We start from the raw sequence: 27,645 nt of genomic DNA on the forward strand, positions 1-27,645 counted from the left end.
ATAAATGATGAATTGATGGGTGCTGACGAGTTGATGGGTGCAGCACACCAACATGGCATAAGTATACATATGTAACAAACCTGCACGTTATGCACATGTACCCTAGAACTTAAAGTATAATAAAAGAAAATAATAAAAATAAAAAAAAAAGATGCGTCAAAACTCCCCTAAGGTTTATACCCAATACTAATTTATTATTATCCAGTTATTTATTTATCCTTGCAATTCTATGATTTTTGAGGTTATTTTAATAGATACAAGTTTAGTGAATTAAATTGTTTTTATTCATAACACTGTCATTCTAAAATTTTGTCTGATATTATTGTCTTCTTCCACTTTCTTTTGTTACTGATTGTTAGTATATTCTTTCCATCCCTTCACTTGCAAATGTTTTATTTCCCTATATGTTTTATAACTTTTATAAATAATATATAGCTCCAATTTGTATGTGTATATTTTAATCTGACCTGACAATCTCTGTGTTCTAACTGGTGAGTTTAACATATTTATACTTTATATATTGATATATTTGTTTCTATGTTCTTAATTTTGCCTTTTGTATTCTACTTTGTGTCTATACTTCTTTTCTTCCAATTCCTGTCCTTTAAAATTGATTTTTTGTTTGTTTACTTATATTCCATTTTTCTTCTCTACTGGTTTTGAGCGATATACTCTATTTTTATAATAGGTTACCTTGAAAATCTGTTCTTTTTTTTTTTAAGAGCCTACAGTCAATATGTTAACAACGAAATGCAAGACCTTAGTTACTCAATAATCAACCACTCTGACTATTTCTCCATAATTTTGTTATGTACATTTTAAATAAGTTAGCATGTAGGTAGAGCTAAACAAATTTTACCTGCATAAAATAATAATTCTAGTGTCCAATGTATAAAGCAATTATTATTTTATGCAGGGAAAGTTTTTTTAGCTTTACCTAAATGCTTACTAATTTATTTTCTTTGTTCACTATCTTTTCTTACATCTCATATATTTCTGTGGAATCATTCTCCTTCTTCTCACTCTCTCTCATACCTGCATTCAAACCATCAGGAAATACAGCTTTTATACAAATAAAAGCATGTATGGCCACCCTCAAGAGTTTCCCTCATTTGGCATATACATTTCTGCAATCATCTCCTTACTGGTCTCATTGCTTCTACTCTTGCCTCACCACAGTCTATTCTCAACACAGGGACTAGAGCAATCATTATATCTCATCTCTCTGCTACCCAAAGCCCTACATTGCCTCCCTGTTTCATTCAGAGTAAAAGCCTAGGTTTTATAATAATCTGTAAGGCTAGTCCCCTTCATAAATTTTATGACCTCTTCTCCCACTATTTTTTCCTTTACTCAGTATACCCATCCACACCAGGCTCCCAGCCATTTCTTCAACACACTCTTATCTTATAGGGCCTTTGCTCTAGCTGCACCCACTGTCTGGAACTTTTCCTTCATCTTGACTGTCTAACTCCATTGCTTCCAAGTGTTTTCTTATTTTCCCCAAAAAACCCCTCCTACTAATACCGCCATTTTCACTCCTTGCCCTACCATGGCACTCACAATCTCCCCTTACCTGCTCTACCTTTTCTTTTTTCCATAGCAATAACTACCTTCTAATACATATATTACTTAGGCTATGAGCATCATGAGAGTAAGAACCTTTGTTCCTTTACTGTTGTACATCAAGAGTCTAAAATAGTGTCTGTACACACCAGCTGTTCAATTGATATTTGTTGAATAAACAGAATAATGTATGACTAGATATGGATTTATCTTCCTTTACTCTCCTTAGTCTAATGAGGGCTTCCTATATCTATGGATCCATGGTTTCATCAGTTCTGGCAAATTCTCAGCCAAGAGCTTTCAAATATGGTTGATATATGTTAGGCGGTTCTCAACCTATTTTCTATTTCTTTGAACCACACAATCATATTTTTGTCCCCTTGTCACATTCTGCTATATTTTTGATAATTACTTCAGATTCATATTTCAGTTCATTAATTCTCTATTTTGCTGTTTAGCTTATCAATTTGTTTTAATCTAACATTTTATTTTGAAAAGTTCTATATGGCTCATCTTCATGTATGCCTGGACATTTTGTTGATTTTATTTTGTTGTCCAAGCTTTGAATAAATGATACTCCATGTCCATGAATGAATGAATTCACTTTTTTTTTTTTCCTGAGACAGAGTCTCACTCTGTCACCCAGGCTGGAGTGCAGCGGCACAATCTCAGCTCACTGCAACCTCCACCTCCTGAGTTCAAGCGATTCTCGTGCCTCAGCCTCCCAAGTAGCTGGGACTACAGGTGTGTGCCACCATGCCCAGCTAATTTTTGTATTTTTTTTAGTAGAGACAGGGTTTCACCATGTTGGCCAAGATGGCCTCGATCTCTTGACCTCATGATCCACCTGCCGCAGCTTCCCAAAGTGCTGGGATTACAGGTGTGAGCCACTGCGTCTGGCTCTGATTCTATCTTCAATTCTTTAAACATTTCATGCATGGTTATTTCACGTTCTATATCTTTCTTTCTTTCTTTTTTTCTTTTGAGACAGAGTCTTATTCTGTTGCCCAGGCTGGAGTGCAGTGGCATGATCTTGGTTCACTGCAACCTCCCCCTCTCAGGTTCAAGCAATTCTTCCACCTCAGGCTCCCAAGTAGCTGGGACTACAGGTGTGCACCACCATGCCCAACTAATTTTTGTATTTTTAGTAGAGACAGGTTTTCACCATGTTAGCCAGGCTGGTCTCCCACTCCTCACCTCAAGTGATTGGCCCCCCTCGGCCTCCCACAGAGCTGGGATTATAGGAGTGAGTCACCGCACCTGGCTACATGTTCTATATCTATTAATTCCCATATCTGCATTCTTGGAGACCTCAATCTCATGTTTATAGTATCCACTGATTTTCACACAGAACTGTTTTCTTGCAGGTCAGGTAGTCTCGGACTTTGTTGATCTGAATCTGTGAAAACCTGGTGACGTTAATTGAGGAAACTTTCATCTAGAGGAGATTTACATTTGTTTATTTTGGCAGTCAAAGGGTACTTACAAACTGGGGTCACTTTAGACATTTCTAGGATCCCAGGCTTACTCCAGGAGTTTCAGGTGTGATCCCCTGTTCTGCTGCCAACTCAGGTCTAAGTCTCCTGATCCCAGCACTGCTATGGGTTACCCAGTGTTTCACCTGTGCTTCCTGCTTGGTTCCCCACTTTGATTTTAGCTCATGAGTTATTTTTTTCTTTTGGAGGAGATTTCATTTATTTCCTAAAGTTTTTCAAAACAATGTATTATATAAAACAATACAGTGCAATACTCTTTTTAATGTCATGATTTCATAGCAAGAAGGCCCTTCAGACAATTTAGTTTCCTTCTACTAGTGAATGTGAAAGTCTAGACAATATTTTCCAATTTCTCTTTCTTTGCTTTCTCTCTCTTGTCCTAGATTTTTTAAAATTACGATCTCTGGGCTTCAAGTCCTCTTTCCTCAATAATATTCCTGAATAACAACAATATCAGCAACAACAAAAATAGACACTATTTATTGAACATTTACTATATGCTAGCAAAATCTAAGTACTTTATTATTTTGTTTAGTAGTCACAGATTCCTGTTATATGATTGAAAAACCTTTGAATTAAAGAAACTGTATGCTTGCAGAGGATCATACAGTTCATATGTGATGAATGTGGGATTGTGCCTTTTTCATACCTTAAATACATGCTCATAACCAAAGTGTTTTATGTCTTCTCCTGTATACCTCTTAACCTGTTCTGGCCAATAAGAATTGTTCCATTGCTGTTCATAAACATCTGCCTACAAGCAGTCTGGCTTTTTCTCTGCTCAGTATGACACATCCACATTGTTATTTGTTCTAGTAAATGGGCTGCTGTCAGTAGGAAATTTCAGTAGAAAAAATTGGTTTCTCATGATATGTAGAAAGTCAGTTGTCCAGGATAGTAGCAGAGGTCAGTTACATATAGTCTTATTTTCTGATACTCCTCAACCTAACTGGACATTTCCTCCCTCAATAAATACCATCAAGCTTATTTCCCACACCATTAATTTTTGGGTTAGTACTATCTAGGGAGTCAATAGGGAGCGGAAATTGGTTGTTTTACCTGCACTTTTTATATGTTGACCATCTTTCTCCTTTTTGCCATTGTCAAAATTACACTACAGCCAATCTCAGATTTTTCTTGCTGCTTAAGACTTCAGTTAAGTCAATAGCAGACTTTACTGCCCTTTCCTTCCTGATGACAATACAAGAGTGATTGAATCACAAGCCCAGACTCTCCAGTGGCAAAGGGCAGAGATTGTTTTAAGCTCCAAGCAGGAACACAAAAACAAGACATTTAAACAACTTTTTTTTTTTTTTTTTTTTTTTTTTGCAGTTTCTGATTAGAGGATGGAAGTTCTTGTGTTCCTCAACCAGACTGATCCACCTCTTATTTGTTACCTGGCTGTGTTCAACAAGAAGCCCAGGTGGGATTCAAGAGGAGCTGTACAGCAGGAGCAGATAGGGAACACCTGAGAAGACCAAATGGTTTACTAATAACTCATTGGAGATAATGAGGAGGGTAATAACAATAATCCAACGCATACTGATTGTCCACTGTGTTCCAGGTACAGCTCTGAGAGCTTTATATTCATTGTCTCATTTAATCCTTAAGATCCTCTGAGATGACGATACCATTATTGTGCTGATGTTATAGATGAGAATACAGGGTCTTTTAACCACCAACAGACTTCCCAAGTTACCCAGTTGTATGTTATGGAGCTGGATTAGAACACAGGCTAACTACACAACCTGCAGATTCAACTGCATTCTTATATGTGTATAGCTCTTCATTGAATGACAGAAATAAGAGATTGTTATTTTTGATGTTTACTACCATAAAACTGTTGTCAGTCCAAATGGTGCCATAGGGGAAATCATTATTTTAAATAGAAACATCTCAAACAGTCATATAATACATAGGCTCATACCTTTTTTAGAAGAGTGAAAGGAAGCTGCCACAGGTGGTATATACTGTTCCACGTGAGACACTTTAATTCATATATAGAGCTCGCATTATACCTGATATGTATTGTTTTGGGGAGATCAAGTTTGTGATTAGATTTCAACCTTGATTTTAAAAATTGTATTTGTATAAATTTGTGAGGTACACGTGTAATTGTGTTATATGGGTATACTGCATAGTGGCTTTTAGTGTATTCATCACCTGAATGGCATGCATTGTATCCATTAAATAATTTCTCATTATCCACCCCCTTCCAGTCCTCAACCCTTCCACGTTCCCATTGTCTATTACTCCACACTCTATGTCCGTGTGTACTCATTATTTATCTCCTGCACATCATTTAGTTCCCACAGACAGTACTGTCATTCTCCACACAATAGTGTAATTCAGAATACTTGCCTCTAGAGGGCAATGCTTCATTGTGGAGTACCAATTATTAACCGGTGCGACAGAACCTGGATTAAACGTACCAAGTTGAAAGAGAAAAATAGATCACACTTCTGTAACTTTGCAGACCTGGCCTTTGATCGGATAGAAACGTTAAAGAAATAAAAGAAGTTGTCTGAAATGTTTTTCATTAATCTAAAAGGATTTCTTTTACCTCCTTCTTAGTATCCGTGAGGCAGGAGACCAAAGGCTGGTAGGAAAAGAGTAAAACGTTCTGATAGCATTTTTTTCCCCAAAGATATCAGGAAGAAAAAGTTAGAGACAATATATGCAAAATGAAATATTTTTTCTAAGTTTAAAGCTTTCTTGAGGGTAAAGAATAATTAGATCCACTGAAAACAAATGCTTTCTGGTAATTGATAACAGCAATTGAAAATAAAAGGATTACTCTGATATCTAACAATTTGAAGAGGCGCGATACCTACCATAACCGATAATTCCAATCACACCAATCATGAAGACCCAGAAGAGGCATCCAGCTATGAACCTCAGAAGTATCAAAAATATCCAACTAAGGACCATGGCGATCGTCAGGCCACTAGAAAAAACCCACAACAAACACAGTGGTCAAGTGTGCTAAACATAACATATTACAAACATCAAGACAAAACTTTTTTTCTATTCAAAATTATTCTCAAATTCTTTTATTTTACCTGGCTATAGAAACATTAATAATGTTAAAAAGCATAAACAATGATTTCCATTAAGACTTTCATATGAAAGAATAGGACCACCAGAGACTTTATACAGAACTCATCTTTGTGTACCTGCGTAAACTGAAGTCTAGTATCAGTCATTGTTCAAGGAAAAATACAATTTCTCCAACCTACAATTTTGATCTATCGGCGACAGTTGCCATGTCTTATTTTTTCCCTTCCTACCTACCTACTAGGTCATAAATTGTAAAATATATTCATGATGAATTTGTTCTGTTCCATTTACTTAGTGACTGGTGTAATATGGCTATCTAGAAGTAAGAGAATCATTTTGGGGCAGAAAGATAAGAAAAATAACTGGCCATCTCCGGAGCCCATGATGCTGTAGTCATTATCACTATGGTCTAATTATCTCTAGGAGTTTGTGATGCCTTACATCATGCAGACATCTATTCCAGGTCCCCAGTGATCTGTGGGACCTTATTTGGAATCGTGATAAGGCTTCTGTGTCTCCAGGGAGATGTGACTTTATCAAGCAATTAGCAGCATGACTATTTTCTGTCAGTTTTAATTTCTTCTTAGAGCTTCACTGAACTACTAGAGAAGCTTCTTTTCCTCCCATATACCCAGGTTAAGGTCACATTGGAGTCTTCTGATGTAATTTCCTCAAAGAGAACTCATTAAGATCAGAAAGTTGGCTGACTCTTCTATTAAGAATTGATACGTCTGGTGCTATCTGTAAGTTTCCAAACATAGCAATAGACAGAGCATGGTACATTTATTAGGTTATTGTCTCAAGTGTTATCTTTTTATTATAAAAAAATCTCAATAATTGCTGTCACTGGATAGATGACAACACAGTATTGAAGTATCAAGGTCTTGCAAAGCCTGCGCTTTTAACTCTAGAAGTCATTCCCTCTTAAAATCATGGATACTTTAATGCTTAAACATTCACTATGGTTGAAGAATTATTCCATGGCATAGCCCAAAGGAAGTATTCAGAAATGTCAGAGGAAACAAAACAAAAAATAAAGCTGTTTATTCTATGTGTTTTAAATTTGTACATAAAAATTATAACCAAATACACTAGATACAAGCATATCAATACTTTAGATTTATATTTATAAAATAAGAAAGAGCAGAAGAATTGAAAATAAAGGGAGATGTTCATGTTTTACTCTTATGAGTAGTGCCTGGGTAGAGAGGGTTTCAGTGTGTGTTTTGGGGGTGAGGTAGGCAAGATAATCTATTATAATGTACACTTGTTCAGGTAGGTATGAAAAAGCCAAATGAAGAAGAAGCATGTAAGTTATCTAGTGACATTTGGGTCTGACAATAGGGGAATCAATTTAAATACTGTCAAGAATAGACTGCAATCTCTGCTGGAGATAGATCCTAGCATACTAAAATTAATTACTGTGATCGTTTAAGACAAAGCATCAAAATGAGTAAAGTCTCATAATATGATCTAATTTTACAGCTCTAAACACCACACACTAGTATCTCACACAAAATACAACTTAGACTTTATTATGCATCATATAGTTACATGCATCTATCTTGCTCCACTAGTGTTTTTCTTACTGTTTCCTGAACCACATTTTTTTTGTGCATCTACTATACGTTCAAGGACTCATATAGAAGTTAGGAATACAAAGATGAGTTAGACATAGTTACCATTGTAAGTTCATACTTTATCAGAGGGAAAGGGCCAGGTAAATAAAACACAGAATGGTAGGTGCTATATGGAAGATGAGTATGTGTATTTATAGGTGTGTAAACACACACATGTACACACAATGATGGATAAGAGGAACACATAGGAAGAAGTAAGTAATTATATCTGGGGAAGATAATAAAGGTTATAAATGATACTAAAGCTGATTTTTAAAAATGAGGTGCAGTTGCCCAGGACTCAATACCAGGAAAGGAAACAGAATGTGCAAATTTACGGGATTTGATAGTCTAGGGATGGGCATGTTATTTGATATATTTAGATTATAGTGTTAACCAAGAAACATGGGTGGAGATGAATCTGAGAAACTAAGTTGGGCTAGGTTTTAAAGGGCCTTAGAAGTAACTGAAAAAGTTTTAATTTTAGTCTTTGACCATTAGGGAACCATAGAAGCTTTTAAGCACTAGAGGGTGACAAAAGAGCCAGACAGTAATGACAGTCTTAAATGGATCACACATTTACCCATTCCAGTGCAGTGACTACATTTCCTTAACTTTTCTAGGAATGCAACTCTTATGCCTGAAAATGTTACATCTCCCTCTCCTTGTTGTCTGTACATCTATATTTATGTATCACATATGTAGCTATGCAGGTTGTCATAACTACAATGACTTCTGGTTATGATGAATACCAATCATTATGTGAAAGAGATGTGTTAAAAATAGGAACTACCCTTTTGAAGTCAAGGGAGGGACAAATTAGAAAAAAGAATCTGAGAAACCATCCTGCATCTACAGCAGCATGTGATGAGAAGCACACAAATATTACAGATATGGAAGTCCTGCAGATAATGCTCCATGTGACTTGAAGTACATGCTCATCAGTACTTTTATTAGTACTTTAGTGAATACAATTAAAATTTACATTCTGCAGACACTGGGCATATTTCCAAATATATTTTCCCTGTCTCACCTCATCTGAAAAATAAAATGGCAGGAACTGACATCTGAGTGAAATTTGTTATGCCACCAATACATTTCTTTTATTCATGAATAAAAATAGAAAATTTGAAGAAAGAGTTCTACAAAGATAAAATCGGAATGGGACTGCAGAAGAAACATCTATGTGTTTTCACTTACATGAGAATCCAATACCAAGTTGTTGCATAGTCTTCAAATACTTTCAATCCAAGTGACTTTGCATCAAGAAGTTTATTGATACCACTGCATTGAAAGAAGGAAAAAAATCAATTATTTTTTGATGACCACTAAACAGAAATGTTCTTTTTATGATAAAAGGGATTCTACAAGGGGCTGTTGAAAGCATGTTTTCAGAAACCATCTATCAGTAGTGACTCTTTTCCTAGCCACAATAATACATAAAATGTCACTTCAGTAAACCTGCAAAAGTAGCTATAGCTGCACACAGAGAGAACATGGTTTTCAAGAATGGTGAACAAATCCTTTTCCACTGTGTGCAATATTTCCTCAATATTGCAGAAACCTCACTGTAAGAAATGAACATAAATGATAAGATTAGCTTTTAACTTGAAAAACCCATAGTCAAGAATGAACATCATCCTTAATTCCCCTTCCTAATCCTGACAGTAAGGCATGATGGAACACATACTAGAAATTTCACAATCATCAGTGTCCAATTTGATGAATTATCAAAGTGAACACATTTATGTAACTACAACATTGTCAACCCCTTCTTCATGTGCCCCAATTGCAACACCTCTCCCTTCCTCAAAGTAACCAATATTCTGACTTTTGTGATAATAATTTCCTGTTTTCTTTTTAATTTTACTAATTATATATGCATCACAGGGAGATAAATTTAACTCTGCTTGTTTTTGACTTTTATATCAATGGAATCATATTTGTATTATTATTTTGAGATTTCTTTTACACTGATTTATATTTATGAAAATCGTGCATGCTGCTATTGTATTCTAAATCTGCAGGAACTAACTATACTAATTATACTGCTAAAGTCTTTTAAGATAAATTTTTAGAATATCTTTATTTTTTATCTATAATTCAACAACTGAGCACAGCAGTGATATGCTGTATAGATTTATGTTTGTACACATATGTGTATGCGTGCACACAGGGAAATATATTTTCCAGTAACATGGAGTGCCATGTGTGTAGAGCTGAGGGATGTGGGGAATTTACTGCATTATACTTAGTACGTAGAAATTTGATATGCCACCAATACATTTCTTTATGTCACACTTCTATACCTGTTGATAATGAAAGATTTAACCATTTTGAAAAGCATCATTATTCTTTCTTTCTTTTCTTTTCTTTTCTTTTTTTTTTTTTTTATTTCCCATTTAGGTAAGAGACTGGGGAAGGAGAATTGCTTGAACCCAGAAGGTGGAGGTTGCAGTGAGCCAAGATATGGACCCACTGGTCTCCAGCCTGGGAGACAGAAAAAAGCATCATTATTCTTTCTACCTGATTCTGGGTTCTCCCTTACATGCTCTTCTTAATGAATATGTATCAAGCTCTTTAATTCACAGTAACGTGTATATTTATTTATATAGATATTTCATATATATATATATAGTGACTTTTTACTATAACCCTTAACCTGATAGGAGCTTTAGTCTTGAGTGCAATAACAAAATGCATCAAACTGAAAATTAGAATGTAAACACACATACTTCGCAGCATCCCTGAGTTCTATAACACTTCTTGTCCCTCCATTTCCATCTTGAAACACCATCTTACTTCCTATTGTTAAAGTGCCATTTTTGGTAGAGAAGTCAGGGAAACATCTCTGGAGAACTGTAAAATAAATTAAAATTATCATAGTCATTTTCTACTTCTTTCATGATGTCCTCCCTTTCTTAAGCTTTCTGTTGTATATAATCAAATTCTTGCTAGGCATGCAAATTTCTCAATATAGATAGCTCATTGCCTGTTACTTGATGATATGATTTTCTAATGGTCCTAAGACTAGAAAGCAAATATGATCACACTCTGAAACTACATTCTAAACTTGATTATTTTACACATGGTATATTCATCAAGTAGTCATAAATAAAATGCACATCAAAGATTTTAAAAGAGTAATGATGCATATAATTCATGGCAGCACATTTTAGTAGAAAGGCCACATTAACTTGTATGACTGGATGAGTTTAGTTTTACTATTAAAAATATATATTAGGAACTACTTGAGTAAAACTTTGAAAATTGGGGATCAGCGAATAATACCTTGGGATATAAGAACCAACTCAAACTTTAGGCTACTAAAACAACTAAATTTTGTTTGTGAATTCTTAACAATTTGTCTCCCAGCTTTTTCATTTACAACAGTTTTTTAGTGGAGTTGAAAATGGAAATTCTGAAGCTATCAAAAGAGGCCTACACTTTGTAGACTAGTATGATTTCTAAGAAAAGTAAAATTACTATTCAATCTTCTATGTTCTTATTTTGATTAGAGTCTTTGCCTCTTTACAAATTTATTTCTAAAAATATTTTAAAACCCCAATTTTAAAGGAAGAAGTAAGGAAAACCAGAAATGGATCATTTTCATATATTTTTTCTTGTAAGAAGCATCACTGATTTGCATAGGTTCATATGTAGTTTAAACCTGAAAATATTAAAGCAGTTGAGCTGGGGAAAGAAGAAACAGATCTCTTTAAAGCCTTTCCCGACTTCCCTGGCTTAAAAGGAATTTTCTTGTCTGCTCACCTCTAGCTTCTGCTGCACTTAGGACATGGCTAATTCCTTTACCCGCCCCACCTTTCTACTTCTCTTCCCTTCCTTTCTGTGGCAAATTTGACACAATAGCCTTTACCAGCTGCTTCTATGCCCTCAGTTTAATCATAGTTTTGGCCCCACCACTTCATGGAAATTATCCTCCCAGTGATCCCAGTGACCTCTGAATTGTCAAAACCTCCAGATATGTTACAGTCTTCATCCTGCTTAGACCTGTTACCTAGCACAGGGCTTGGCACACAGTAGAAATAAGTCAATATTTGCTGAGGAATGAGTTAACTTTTTCGAACCTTTGACATGGTAGATACTTCTTGGCATATCGAAACTCTTTTTTCTTGGCTTACATGGTCAGGTTCTATCTCCTGTCCTCCCATATTTCTGTGCACTCTTTCTTTTTCTACTTCTTAAATACAAGTGTTCCTATCTAGAGGTTCCCATGACCTTGTTTCATGTATTTTTTTTCTGGATAATCTCATCCAATCTGTTAGTTTTCATTACTAAATATGTTCATTACATATTTGGAAAGTGGATAAAATATTTAAAAAATATAGAACTATACATAGTCCTTCCACCTACAGTGAACTATATTAACATTTTGGGGAATTTCTTTCCAGTCTTTCTTCTACAATAAATATTTTCTGAGAGTCAAAATCATACAGGACATGCAGTGTTTTCCCTTCTTTATTTTAATCTTACTTATTTCCTTTTATGAACTCTTTAATGAACAAATTTTATTATCTGCATACTATTCCACTGAGTGCTATTTAATCTTATATTAGGAGGAACACAAGTTGACTGCAACATTTAATGTCTTTCTCACTAGACTATGAGGGACTACACCTTATTCATTTTTGTATCCCCAGTGTACACTTTATCTTGTGTGACTTAGCCAAACTGTACTTGTAAGGGCAGGGACTATGTCTTATACTTTGATACCTATTAAATCTTTTGTTACTAATGATTTATTTTTATCCTTTTGCATAAAAATTTATAACATTGATTTTGGGTGTGGACATTCATTGCTGAGAGCTTCCTGGTAAGTGCTGCTGCCATGGGACCTACATCTTTGCTTCAAGGTCTTTTATGACCCCGCGAAGAGTGCTGGAAGTATGTAAGACATGTTTGGTGGTAGCTCCTTCAGTGGGTATTTGACTATCTACTCAAACTAATGACTAATGCCCTTCCTCCATTTTAAGAGACATATATCCATTGTAGGAAAGTGAATAAATAGAAAAAAGAAAGAAGAGAGAAATTTCCCACGGTTTTGCCAGTCCCCAAACGACTACTTAATGTTTTGGTATATTTCTTTCCAATCTTTTTCTTTGAAGAGGTTTTTTTGTTGTTGTTTATTTGTTTGTCTTAATTTATACACGTTTATAATTATAAGGCTTGTAACAGTTTGAATTTTATTTAACATTATAACGTACACATGCATGTTATTCCAATAGTTATATTTAATAATTATAAAATATTTCATTTAGTGAATACATTATAATTTAAGTATTCTCTTGGTCTTAGATAGTAGAGTATTTCTTTCTTTTTTCTTTTTTTTTTTTTTACACTTTAAATGTTAAGGGCAATTAATTGTAAAGCTTTTTTTGTAATTAGGATTATATCCATAAGAAAGAAAACTCAGTGATTATTTCATTTTGTTCGTTTCCTTTTTATTTTTTTAGAGACAGCGTTTCACTCTGTTGCCAAGGGTGTGTACAGTGTTACAATCATAGCTAACTACAGACTTCAACTCCTGGGCTCAAGTGATTCTCCCGCCTTGACCTCCCAAGTAGCTGGGACTACAAATGCACATTGCCGTGTCTCACTTATTTATTTATTTATTTATTATTATTATTTTTGAGACGGAGTCTCGCTCTGTCGCCCAGGCTGGAGTGCAGTGGCCGGATCTCAGCTCACTGCAGGCTCCGCCTCTCGGGTTCACGCTATTCTCCTGCCTCAGCCTCCGGAGTTGCTGGGACTACAGGCGCCCACCACCTCGCCCGGCTAGTTTTTTTGTATTTTTTTAGTAGAGACGGGTTTCACCGTGTTAGCCGGGATGGTCTGGATCTCCTGACCTTGTGATCCGCCCATCTCGGCCTCCCAAAGTGCTGGGATTACAGGCTTGAGCCACTGCGCCCGGCCTCACTAATTTATTTTTAAAATTTTTGTAGAGACAGGGTTTCACTGTGTTGCTAAGGTTGGTCTCAAACTCAAGCAATCCTCCCACTGTGGCCTCCCAAAGTGCTGGGATTACAGGCATGAGCCCCTATGCCTGGCCTCTTTTTGTCCAGAGTATTACTTTAAATACAGTTTATAATTTTAAAGAAATAAAATATTGACTAATTCCAAATATATATAAATGTTTCAAGTGATAAAAACAAGTATATGTCCTCCCCCTACTCCTCAGGCAATTTCTGAACAAAGTTTTCAGCTAAAATCAGGAGTGGGTGTATATGAGCATATCTGTGTGTGTATTTATGCATGCTTCCAAAGCACCAAATGATCAATCCAACTAAGCTTGCAACTTTCAATCTTTTTCTTGTATGTTTATGAAGGAAAATTCAAAAAATCACAGAATTCCAGAGAAAATGTACTTGGCTGGAGCCAAGAGATGAGTTCTACTTTTGACTTTCCTGCTAATCAACTCTGGGACTTTAGGCCAGTCAGAGGACCATTCTTGGCCTCAATCTCATCAATTGTGAAATATGGGAACTTAATTAAGTAGCATTTTGGTAGATTCTGTGTTTCTAAGGTAAAATAATTGCCACTTACAAGGTTTGCTTGGAAAAATCGCTGTTGGACAGTCATCATCCAGTAAAAGTTGTGTGAGAGACTAAAATAGAAGGAAGAATGTTAACAGTTCAAAGGCTATATGATGATTATACTCAATCTAAATATGTCCTTTAAAAAATTAAACTCCATAATAATCTCTTTATTCCAAATTACTTCTACTAATAATATTAATTGTAAGATTATCACACACACACACAATCTTGCTTGACATTCTTAACTGTCCTAACTGTAATTCAATTGAACCAACAATAATAAAACCAGGTCATCTGAAAACAAGGCACACCTTTGGAGATGTGTATCTTTGTCTTAGCCATATCCTGAGTCTCTAATTTCTTTCTTTATTTTTTTTTTTTCTGGAAAAACAACATCTTCTCTAATTTAGAAACCATTCATATTATTTAACATTGTGATGATTTAGAATTCTCTTACATTTCTCAAACCTAGGTAAGGGTTGGGGTTTTAAAAATGAGTTGTTATCAAACTGGGCTTGGAAATAAATTTCTACTTGTTACTAAGTTGCTACGGGGCTTCATCACCACATTAACGAAATGGTGACTGCATAAAACATTAACTCCTAGTTCTAGAGTAAAAGTCTATCCAAGTTGAGAATGTGTTGGTGTCAGGGAATAGTAGAAGCTAATTAACCAGACATAACAGTTTTTCATGACACCCCAAATCTACAAAATGATGTGCTATAAAGGGTGTGTGTGCACACTCAGTACACATGCATTTGTGTTTTAATGAAATTGTGTCTAACCATTTCCTAGAAGATTTGGGAGCTTGTTCAGTAACAAATTCTCACGTTACACTTGAGATTGAAAAAAAAAGTTAAATTCTTCTCTAGCTTTAAGCCTAAACACACGTACCTTCACAGGCTTAGCAGTGGTCTTACAGAACTGACGGTAGTCTTCCCAGTGGCTTTTGTCTTTTGTGTACAAAAGTTGCATTTCCACATAGGTTAAAAATTTTTCTGGGCACTTGGAGACACAGATCTGTGAATGAACAAAGTGATTAGAACTGAACTGAGTTGAACAAACCCAGGAACTGCCTATAAAGCTAGACTTCTAAATTGTCCACCATAACAAAAAGCAATGCACTATTTTCCAGCTAAGATACCTAAATCAATTTTCTTGCTCTCTCTCTCTTTTTCTTTCCTTTAAATTTTTTTTAGAGACCGTGGCATGATCATGCCAGCCTCAACCTTCCTGGGCTCAAGTGTTCTCCCACTTCAGTCCTTTGAGTAGCTGAGACTACAGGCAAACACCACCATAACCAGCTAATTTTTGTATTTTTTGTAGAGTCGGGGTTTTGCCATGTTCCCCAGGCTGGTCTCAAACTCCTGAGCTCAAATGATCCACCCATCTCAGCCTCCCAAAGTGCTAGGATTACAGGTGTAAGCCACTGCACCTGGTCTAAATCAATTTTCTAGTCTTATTGTAAAAAATGAAATTTCATGTACTAGTTACCAATCTCTATTCTTTGCTCTTTGATATTGATGTTATGTTAAAACAAGATACCATACGGTGATAGACTTATTTTTAACTTTTGATTTTGAGATAATTGTAAATCAACATGTAATTGTGAGGAATAATAGGGATTTCAGATACCTTTCACTGTTTCCCTCAGTGGTAAGAACTTGCATAACCATAACACAATATCATAAGCGGGAAATTAATATTGTTACTGCTATAGTTTGGATATTTGTCCCTACATACCTCATGTTGAAATTTGATCCCCAGTGTTGGAGATAGGGCCTAATGGGAGGTGTCTGAGTTCATAGATGCAGCAGCACCCTGTTCTTATAGTTCAGGGAGGAATCTGCCCTATTCATTAGGGTTTCATGAGGGCAGATCCTCCCTGTTCTTGTGATGATGAGTAGCTTCTTAATCTATTAATTCCCTCAAGAGCTGGTTGTTAGAAAGAGCCTGGCACCTCCCTCATCCTCTCTCTTGCTTCCTCACTAACCATGTAATTTCTGCACATGCCAGCTTCTCTTTGTCTTTTAGTACGAGTGGAAAGCAGAAAGCTGAAGCCCTCAACAGAGGCAAATGCTGGCTCCATGTTTCTTGTACAGTCTGCAGAACCATAAGCCAAACAAACCTCTTTTCTTTACACATTACCCAGTCTCAGGTATTCCTTTTGCAGCAACACTAAGCAGAGTAAGACAGTTAGAAGCCACTAACCTTACTCAGAGTTCACCAGTTTCATATTCACTTGTTTGTGTGTGCCTATGTATGTGTGTAGTTCTATGCCATTTTATCAGACATGTGGTTGTGTGACCACTACCACAGGACAGAGATGGACTTTTAATAAAATACTTTATGATTTTAAAGTGTAATTTAAGATTAATCTTGTCTGTGTAGTACATGCATATTCAGGGTTAAAATCTTCCTTCCTTTCCTAAATATGAATAAAATGATGATTTAAAATTCTCTGAATATTGAACACTTATGCCACTAATAGTTACTAGCGTCTGTGAATTCTCAAACACAATTCTCCAAATGTAACTGGAGTTTTAGCACCATATGAAACAAATCAAGGCTATCTGACACAATCAATCATCATTATGGTCTTTTACCAATAACATCTAGATGTGGGCAGAGAGGTCATCTTTGCAATTTTTTTACATTAATAAACTTTGGGGGCCTATCAGTGCCAAGCCAGATCACCGTGCTAGTTCACAAAACCACAGTAGAGTGACGGAAATCCAATCAGTAACTCCACAGAGGGAAGGCGGAATCAGAGGAGATACACTCTATTGGTTTTGCTTTTTTTTACAATAAAAAATAAAGGTCAGATGAAGCCATGTGAACTGCAGCTAACCCTTTCAAGTCTCTCCATCACCTTCAGTTCCTCCTTCTGAAATCTTTCTCAGCCCTGACTTGCTCCATCTCCCTACTCTGGTATTTATTCTCATTGGCCAACCTGTAGCTCAACCCATTGGCAGTTAGGTAAAAACAGTGCTGCTTAGCTGACATCTCCTTTCCATCTTTTGGGTTATGTACCTGCTGTACACAAAGCCATTTGGTGTGGACCCTACAACTAAGTTAGCAGGAGAATAATGAAATGCATATGCCTCAAATCTCACAGTTAATATTTTCTTGAAGAAACAGCAGTTCAATTCCTTCTAGAAATTTTGGCAGGGCAAACAACTTATCTCCACATCCACACCTCCACATGTATTTCCTTTTTCTTAGTTTCTCATCCACACATGTGCGTGCACACACACAATGACATATGCATATTCATGTACCTTTAGAGAAAATACTAGTGACTTCATAGGTATATTTCTTTTTTTTTTTTTTATACTTTAAGTTTTAGGGTACATGTGCACAACATGCAAGTTTGTTACATGTGTATACATGTGCCATGTTGGTGTGCTGCACCCATTAACTCGTCATTTACATTAGGTATGTCTCCTAATGCTATCCTTCTCCCTTCCTCTGACCCCATGACAGGCCCTGGTGTGTGGTGTTTCCCACCCTGTGTCCAAGTGTTCTCATTGTTCAATTCCCACCTATGAGTAAGAACATGTGGTGTTTGGTTTTCTATCCTTGCGATAGTTTGCTCAGAATAATGGTTTCCAGCTTCATCCATGTCGCTACAAGGAACATGAACTCATCCTTTTTTATGGCTGTATAGTATTCCATGGTGTATATGTGCCACATTTACTTAATCCAGTCTATCATTGATGGACATTTGGGTTGGTTCCAAGTCTTTTCTATTGTGAATAGTGCCACAATAAACATATGTGTGCATGTGTCTTCATAGCAGCATGATTTACAGTCTTTTGAGTATATACCCAGTAATGGGATGGCTGGGTCAAATGGTATTACTAGTTCTAGACCCTTGAGGAATCACCACACTGTCTTCCACAATGGTTGAACTAGTTTACAGTCCCACCAATAGTGTAAAAGTGTTCCTATTTCTCCACATCCTCTCTATCACCTGTTGTTTCCTGACTTTTTAATGATTGCCATTCTAATTGGTGTGAGATGGTATCTCATTATGGTTTTTGATTTTCATTTCTCTGATGGCCAGTGATGATGAGCATTTTCTCACGTGTCTGTTGGTTGCATAAATGTCTTCTTTTGAGAAGTGTCTGTTCATATCCTTCGCCCACTTTTTGATGGGGTTGTTTGATTTTTTTCTTGTAAATTTGTTTAAGTTCCTTGCAGATTCTGGATATTAGCCCTTTGTCAGAAGGGTAGATTGCAAAAATGTTCTCCCTTTCTGTAGGTTGCCTGTTCACTCAGATGGTAGTTTCTTCTGCTGTGCAGAAGCTCTTTAGTTTGACTAGATTCCATTTCTCATTTTTGACTTTTGTTGCCATTGCTTTTGGTATTTTTGACATGAAGTCCTTGCCCATGCATATGTCCTGAATGATATTGCATAGGTTTTCTTCTAGGGTTTTCATGGTTTTAGGTCTAACATTTAAGTCTTTAATCCATCTTGAATTAATTTTTGTATAATGTATAAGGAAGGGATCCAGTTTCAGCTTTCTACATATGACTAGCCAGTTTTCCCAGCACCATTTATTAAATAGGGAATCCTTTCCCCATTTCTTGTTTCTGTCAGGTTTGTCAAAGATCAGATGGTTGTAGATGTGTGGTATTATTTCTGAGGGCTCTATTCTGTCCCATTGGTCCATATCTCTGTTTTAATAGCAGTACCATGCTGTTTTGGTTACTGTAGCCTTGTAGTATAGTTTGAAGTCAGGTAGTGTGATGCCTCCAGTTTTGTTCTTTTTCCGTAGGATTGTCTTGGCAATGCAGGCTCTTTCTTGGTTCCATATGAACTTCATAGTAGTTTTTTCCAATTCTGTGAAGAAAGTAATTGGTAGTTTGATGGGGATGGCATTGAATCTATAAATTACCTTGGGCAGTATGGCCATTTTCACGATATTGATTTTTCCTATTCATGAGCATGGAATGTTCTTCCATTTGTTTGTGTCCTCTTTTATTTTGTTGAGCAGTGGTTTGTAATTCTCCTTGAAGAGGTCCTTCACATTCCTTGTAAGTTGGATTCCTAGGTATTTTATTCTCTTTGAAGCAATTGTGAATGGGAGTTCACTCATGATTTGGCAAATGCACCTTGTTTCACAAGTGGAAAGAGTAGAACATAGTGGAAGGCTTTCCTTATTTGTCAGTAGTGTGAGTGCAAGGTGTATGTTGCTTAGCGTATATAAGAACCACATGANAACAGGGACAATTTGGTTTCCTCTTTTCCTAATTGAATACCCTTTCATAGGTATATTTCTAAGAAAGCTGAAGAACAATTTAGGGACATTCACAGCATGCAACACATCCACATATTTTAGAAGAAGGTTAAGATGATTATCAATGCAAATGTCAAAAGTTCACTCTGATTGGAGCCAAGCTGAATAAACCTTTAACATATTAGGAGATACTTTACAGACATTTAGACTTCGACAATTGACTGATATAACATTGAAAGACAACTGAACTACTTCTATTGAATACACTTAAATGGATTTATGAAAGTGAGTACTGAAAGCACTAATGCTTTCACAGGCTTTAAATGATGCTAGGTACTTCTGAATTGAGACCATGATGATTCTGTATTTACAAAGCACACACACAAACAATGTATACTACACATAGAAAAGTACTGTGTTTGCAACACATAAAAGAAAGTAATTAAAATGGTAAAACGTGGTTTGTTAAGGAGAATCACATCAGATCTCATTCTAGACACAAATGAGCTGTTAAAAAACAATACAACTGCACTTTACTTTCTCCCTCTATCAGACCAATTTGTTCACCTCAAATAGGGTGCTGATTAGTAGTAATCAACATATAATTAGTCAAAATGAAGGTCACATTGAGGTTGGATGTTCTAATTGATCACAGTCTGTCCTTTAAGTACTCGTGACACATGTCTGGACCATGCTGGCAGTTAACAAAAACATAGTGCATAAAAATATGGCTCAGATCAGTATATGCACCACTGACTGGAAGACTAAATGCAAGTCTGCATTATTAGCAGCTAATAATGACTCAGCTAATAATGAGCTAATTCTGACTCAGTTCTGATTCTCTGTGCACCACAAAGGGCACTTTGCATCAAGTTCGGTATTACTATTTTTATCTTTAATTCGGATAGGCTTAACACTCAATTACAAATTGGAATTTGGTGGCTGGGAGAGTGAATTACATTGAAGGTTAAAACACTACATTTGTTATGAAGAAAAGATGATCTAGTAACTCATTTATGAAACAACAAAAAAGCATAATACGCAAGTGTATTTTGTTTTATCATAGGAATGATAGATTTGTAGATTATAGTGGAAAAATTCTTAACTAGAATTAGGAAGATATTCTTTCATTCGTTCAGTCATTTGTTTATTCATTTAATAAATATTTACTGATCCCCATTCTGTGCCTATTCCAGGCACTGAGGACAGAAGTAGTAGTGAACAACACATAAAAAGCCTTGCTCTCAAGCAATTTGTCTTCCAGTAGGGGGAGACAGATAACAAATAATAAATAAGTAAACTGTCATAAGATGGTAATAAACACTAGTAAGTAAGATGGTATAAGATGATAAATAAATAAGGCTGTAAAGGAGGCTACACAGAGAGAAAGGAGTGGCTGGGTGGGATTCTAATTTTAAAGAGGTAGTCAAAGAAGCCTCACTAAGAAGGTAACATTTGCAGAAATTCTTGAACAGCATGAATGATCAAGATATACAGTCATCTGGAGAAATAATTCTCTATGTAGGAAGGACAGCAGAATCTAAGTCTCTGAGGCAGGAGAGTTCCTGAATCCTTTCAAGTATTAATACAACAAATGGCCAGTATGACCCAAGTGCAATGAGCAAAGGGAGTAGAATAGGATATGTGGTCAGAGAGTGGGTCAGACAGTGAAGGATCTTACAGGCCATTGTTAGGACTTTGGCTTTTTGTATAAGTAACTTGGGAAGCTATTGGGGCATTTAAGCAAAGAAGAGACATAATCAGACTCATATTTAATAGGACCACACTGGCTACTGGGTGGAAAAGAGACTGCAGAGGGTAAGGGAGCAAGGACAGAAACAGAAAGATCAGTCAGGAGATCCTTGAACTAATCTAAAAAAGAGATGATGGCTCCTTGAACTAGAGAAGAGGTGGTGAGAAATAGTTTGGCTCAGGGTACATTTTGGAGGGAGACCTAAGGAGAGCTCAAACATGGGTATGAGAGAGAGGGAAATCAAGGATAAGGTAGAAATCAAGGTATTTGGAGCTGGCATTAATTGAGACAGGGAAGACGTTGGGGTGGGGAACAATTTTAGGGATAAAGTCAGAAATTAGGAATTCAGTTGTGGACATGTTAAATTTGAGATGTCAACCAAATATCCATGTAGAAATATTGCACGGGTGGTTGGATAGAAAGGTCTGGAGCTCAGGGAGCAGATTTATTTGGAGATGTAAATTTGAGGGGTCAGCAAGTAGATGGTGTTAAACCTATGAGACTAGGTGAGATCATCAAAGAAGTAAATACAGACTTAGAAAAGGACTAAGCTTCTTGTGGGAGGGAAATGCAGTGTTTAAAAGATGTTGGAAAGATTAATATAACTCATCAAAGGAGACTGATAGGGAGTAGCCAGAGAGTTGGGAAGAAATATAGAAGAATGTTGTGTCCTGGACACCAGGTGAAAAAGGTATTTTAAGGAGGAGGGAATGATTAAATACTATTGTTAGATCAAGTAAATGTGGATTTAATACTAACCATTAGCTTAATAATGTTGAGGTCGATGATATTGTTTAGGAGAAATTGAAGTAGGGATAAAAGCTTCAATGAGAGCGAGAGGAAAGGATTTAGATAGATAAATGTGGACTATTCTTTTGAGAAGTTTTGGAAAAAAAAAAAAAGGCACAGAGATATGGAACAGTAGCTGGAGGGGGATGTGGGATCAAGGGGAAAATTCTTTAAGATGAAAGAAATAACCGTAGTGAACAAACCAGATAAAAATTCTTGCCCTTAAGCAATTTGTTTTCTACTAGGGGGAGACAGGAAACAAATAACAAATGAGTAAAATGTTTGCTGTAAGATGGTAGTAAGTGGTAATGAATAAGATGGTATAAGATGGTGAGTAAATAAGGATAGAAAAGATACTAGAGACAGGAATGGCTGGGTGGGATTATAGTTTTGAGTAAGTAGTCAAGGAAGCCTCACTAAGAAGGTAACATTTGTGGAAATACTTGAAGAGGATTAATGATCAAGCCATATACTTTGTATATTGATGAAGACAATTTAGTAGAGAAGGAAAAACTGATAATAAAAAAACAACATTTCTGAAGAGATGTGCTTAATTATGCAAGAGGATGAGATTTAATGCACAAATGGATGGGCTGGTCTTAGAAGCACAGCCAGTTCACCCAAGGGGAACTAGAGGGAAAGCAGAATGAGTATATGACATAGATGAAGATAGGTAGGCAAATGGATGTCAGAGAGGGAGAATTTAAAAGTTGTCTTCTGAATGCTTCTACTTGCTCAGTGAGACAGGAAACAAAGTCAGAGGCTGGAATGGAGATTGGGAAAGAGATCTTGGAGGTTCCAGGTGAGAAGAAAAGGTGTGAAATTGTTTTCTAAGGCAGTAAGCTATAGAATGGACAAGGGTCTGTAGAACGGTTGAGACAGCATTAATGGCCCACTTGAAGTTAGGTCCTGAATTTAAATGACTGTTGTATGTTTTTCTCCAAGAACACACAGCTGCCTAGATTCAGGCATGGAGTAGACTGAAAGCTATCTTTATAGTCAGGTTTTGCCAGGGACTTACAACTAAGTGAAAGGGGACAATGGAATTAAGAATGTGTATACGGGAGTGATTTCACTGAGAGACTGTGGAATCTAAGTCAGGTAAGGTGGGAGATGCAAATATGAGGGAGCTGAGCAATACTTTGGATGGGTTAAGATCAGTGGTTTGCAGGTCCCAGTAAGGTAAAAGAATTATTGGAGTTGCAATGTCAGAGGAATTGAGATGATCAGAGAAATTGAGATTACAAAGGGTAGCAATTATTAATCCTGGAAAGGTCAAGGGTTTGCCCTGGGGGAACTGGGTAGAAGTGGTCACAGAACTAAGATACCAATATCCCAAGTGGGCTTTAGTATCAGCAGAAGTAAGATTTCAAAAGTCTTTGAGGGAGATTAGGAAGCAAAGAAATAAAGCAGATTTACAAACTAATCCTAGGGATCAGCTTTGGGTATAGTTACCGGCACATGGAACCAAGAAGAAGCAAAAAATCAGAAGTCTACTAAGTTTTCAAGGTAACTGTAATGCTAAAAAAAATCATGAGGTCGGCTTAAGAAGCCTTTCACTGTTAAAATAATATTTGTGATATGAAACTCACACACCTGGAAGTGAGCTTCAAAGCAATATGAGCCTCAAGACAGTGTACTTCCCAGTACTCAGCAATGGTGTGGCCTGGAGGCTAGAGGACAGAAAATCACCTCCCAGGTGGCCAAGCAAAGGGCTGTAGGAAGCAATGGACAGGGAATATTCTTCTCAGAGAACACAATCCAGGTGGAAAAAAAGACTGCTGTCCATTGCCACAATTCAGAAACTGCTGTGTATTTATCACTCCCTCTTTTCTAAATGGGAGTTTATAATTCTAATTTTTCTGTCTTTGTTACCTATTGTACATGTAGTGTCAAGACTTGATAAATAGAACGATACATCATCTGTAGATTCTGGACTTTGAGTTAAAGGCAGTGCTACAAGGGACTCTGGGTTCTCCTTTGGGAAGAAGAAGAGTGTTCTGGAGGCCAGAGAGGTAGACTATAGAAGACACACTTAAGTATTCATTGAGGTTTGTGTCTCTTGTTCCATTTGTTCCATGGTATAGAAAAGGCAGCTCAGCTCATAGCTACATTGCTCAATTCCTTCCTCCTTGAATCTGGATGTGACCTATTTTTTTTTTTTTTCGTGGGATTAGAAACATTTAAATTTCTTTTTAAAAAACTTTTATTTTAAGTTCAGAGGTACATGTGCAGGTTTGTTACATAGGTAAATTTGTGTCATGGAGTTTTGTTGAACAGATTATTTTATTACCCAGGTATTAGGCTTAGTATCCATTAGTTATTTTTCCTGACCTTGTTTTTCCTCCCACCCTTCATCTTCTGATAGGCTCCCATGTCTGTTGTTCCCCTCTTTGTATCCGTATGTTCTCATCATTTAGCTCTCACTTATAAGTGAGAATGTGTGGCATTTGGTTTTCTGTTCCTGTTTTAGTTTTCTAAGGATAATGACCTCCAGCTCCATCCATGTCTTTGCAAGGGATGTGACCTTGCTCTTTTTTAATGGCTGCATAGTATTCCATGGTGTATATGTACCACATTTTCTTTATCCAATCTATCATTGATGGACATTTAGGTTGATTCCATGTCTTTGCTATTGTGAATAGTGCTGCAGTGAACACACATGTGCATACATCTTTTTAGTAGGATGATTTATATTTCCTTGGGTATATACCCAGTAATGGGATTGCTGGGTCAAATGGTATTTCTGTCTTTAGGTCTTTGAGGGATGTGACCACTTATAACCAGTTTGTGTCTGTGGCATATGAGTGGAAATGCAATGTGTGAAACTTTTTATCCAAGGCTTTTAAGAACAGAAGTGTTTTATTCATCCTTACTGTGTCCTTTTCATTGCTGGATGCAGATGATGGGGAGGATTTAAGGAATAGCAGAGCCACCCTTAAGTGCTTAAACCACCCTTAAGATGGAAGGAGCCTAGAGGAGAGTACCTACTGACCACAAACACCTGCCTTGTACTGTTATATGGTCAAAAAATAAATGTTATTGTGTGAAGTCACTGAAAAACTTGGATTCATTAGTTATAGTAGCTAGCTTTACTTTTCCTAATACAATGTTGATCTTGATAAAAACTCCATTTCTCTGGGCTGCAAATGTTTATAAAAGTAAGTGGTTGGACAAGACAATCAATGAGCTTCCTAAGTGATCCGAAAATGATTAATTTCTGCTCAGTTTTGATTGTATATAAACAAATATAATCTCACACTTATGTCTTCCCATCTTCTAGAAATTCATAATTAACGCCCCGCCCATGCACACACACAGAGAACTCAAATGGAATATCTGAATTCTTTTATCCAAGAATGTTCAGAATGGCTGACACCACCAGTGAGGCACCTTTTGCCTTACCTGTGTGGTAGGGCACTGTAGGTTTAGCAACACGGAGGGACTGGTACAGCGTAACAGGTTAAAGTAAAACAAAATGGTCTTGTTCCTGTTAAGAAAGAAAACACAATCTTTTTAGTGACCATGGAAATGTTCCACATCATCAGACCCTGAAGACTTTTGATAAATAACCTTTAAAATTGGCTTCATTATCTATAGACAGCTGAAATATATTCCCCCTCACCCTTAAGTACCTAACCTTTAAAATGTCTTTTTTTCTAATAGTAAAAAGTTGAAATAATCAAACTATCCATCAACAGGAGATTAGTTAAATAGATTTGTAAACCCATAAAGTAGAACATTACATTGCCATTGAAAATAATGCTAAAGAACAAATCTAATGGATGGTAAAATTTACAATACATCAATTTTAGGAAGCAGGTTACTAAAGAATATTAACATATGATTTGATTTTAATTTATAAAAACAGGTATAACATGAAGAAACAAATTATTATATCTGAATGTTGGGATTATATTGCTTAGTTAATTTTTGTGCTTTTACGGATTTCCCAAAATAAATATACATTACTTTGGTAATCTGAAAAAACATATATGAATTAAATGATACTTTCTCTTTGCTGAAAATTATAGCCAGTGGCAGAGTAATGAAGCAGGTTGATATTCATTATCATTAGTTTTGAGTGGTGTATTATTCTACCATTTAGCAAGCCATGGTTCTCTTTTGAATCTCAATTTTCTCATCAGTAAAATGAAGATAATACTATTCCTACCTACTTCACAGAGGTGTTGGGAGGGCCTGAGATAATGAATAGTGGACTTAAGACAAGTGGTTGCCCAACTTCAGCAGGCAAAAGTAAAACCTGAAGTGTTTGTTCAAAATTTTGATTCTTGACTCTTTCCCAACCCTCAAGAGTCCAAATTCTAGATATGGGACCTAGGAATTAGTATGTTTTCCCCTAAGTTCCCCAGTGGATTCAGATACAGTGTTCTGTAAACCATATCTTAAGAAACACAGCCCTAAATATTCAGGAAAAATGTTTCCTAACTCTTTGTCAACTCCCCAGTAAATTAATGTGACTACATGCATAGCACAAAATGTAACGGGCTGTTCAGCAATACTTTTCCTACCAACTCAAAATCAGTAAGTAGGATCCAAATCTAAGGATAAAGAAAGTCTTCCACAAGAGACTGGGGCTAGATCTTTTAATCGCTTCTACCTGGTTCCTACTCCTCTCTACATAAGCCAATATTGTGGGGAGTGAGGTGGATCAGAGACAGTGGAGTTGGCAGGATACAACAAATGATTGCAGTTAATAGAACTTTCCCTACCATCCTCACTGAGGAGAGGACGAGTTGTTTCTTCCAAATTCCAAGTTATAGAGGGTTCTAAGAGAATCTGTCATAGAGACTGAAGGTGCAGTAAGAGGGGTAGACCAACATCTCATTTTCTAATTGAACACCTCTTATGTGGCAGACCTGCTAGTCAGTCTTCCATGCCCATTTGAGCAGGGAGAAATGCGACCCAAAGAGACCACAAGAGAATTGAAAAAAAAGTCAATGAGGCAGAAAGAGGGCAGCAGTAAAACAGCCCATCATAGTAGGATATGGAATCAATAAATGGGCTTCAGCCTCCCTGGCGGGACCTCACCTGACATTAAGAGATTGTGGAGGTGAATCACCAGGGATGGAGCTAAAAGGGTCTGGAGGAGGGCAAACCAAAGCTGATCACTTATATCAAAGAACTATTCAGTGAGGACTGCCCCAGAAAACGTCCACCTGCACCCCATGAGAGAGCCAGCCCTTGGATGCCTGCCTTAGTGAGTGTTGATGGCTGGTCAGTTATGTCCTAGCCACAGTGACAAAAACAACAGCAAAGCAAGTCCACAGAAACATTCTAGTTCTTTTTTCTTTAGTAAGAAAGGGCAGTAGCTAGGAAAGTAAAACACATCATCCCTTTTCTTCTTCCACCCCTCACAGCATATTGAATAAGCTAGAACCAAAAAGGAAGAGAGGAGACGGGTAACAGCAGGCCAAGTCCTCTCTCTCACTTCAAGTTCTTTGGCAGAGTCAAACCTGAGCTTGGGGATTGGAAGAAATGAAACTGAAATCTTAAATTGGACTACACTGAACTTTTAACAACAGAAAGTGTCTGAAA

General features: G+C 36.6%; 1 protein-coding gene across 3 annotated transcripts in view; it reads right to left on the reverse strand.

Moving 5' to 3' along the window:
• Positions 1 to 27,645, reverse strand: part of SLC44A5 (solute carrier family 44 member 5) — a 433,562-nt gene that overhangs the window by 28,570 nt on the left and 377,347 nt on the right. For all 3 annotated transcript variants that reach the window (XM_017888981.1, XM_017888980.1, XM_017888982.1), the window contains 6 exons: positions 25,492 to 25,576; positions 15,193 to 15,318; positions 14,306 to 14,366; positions 10,477 to 10,600; positions 8,942 to 9,025; positions 5,897 to 6,009 (listed from right to left, as the gene is read on the reverse strand). In XM_017888981.1, the coding sequence (XP_017744470.1) occupies positions 5,897 to 6,009; positions 8,942 to 9,025; positions 10,477 to 10,600; positions 14,306 to 14,366; positions 15,193 to 15,318; positions 25,492 to 25,576 (593 nt within the window). The remainder of the gene's footprint in view (positions 1 to 5,896; positions 6,010 to 8,941; positions 9,026 to 10,476; positions 10,601 to 14,305; positions 14,367 to 15,192; positions 15,319 to 25,491; positions 25,577 to 27,645) is intronic.

Source organism: Rhinopithecus bieti, unplaced genomic scaffold, assembly GCF_001698545.2.
Source record: "Rhinopithecus bieti isolate Rb0 unplaced genomic scaffold, ASM169854v2 scaffold_18142, whole genome shotgun sequence".
Classification (NCBI taxonomy): domain Eukaryota; kingdom Metazoa; phylum Chordata; class Mammalia; order Primates; family Cercopithecidae; genus Rhinopithecus; species Rhinopithecus bieti.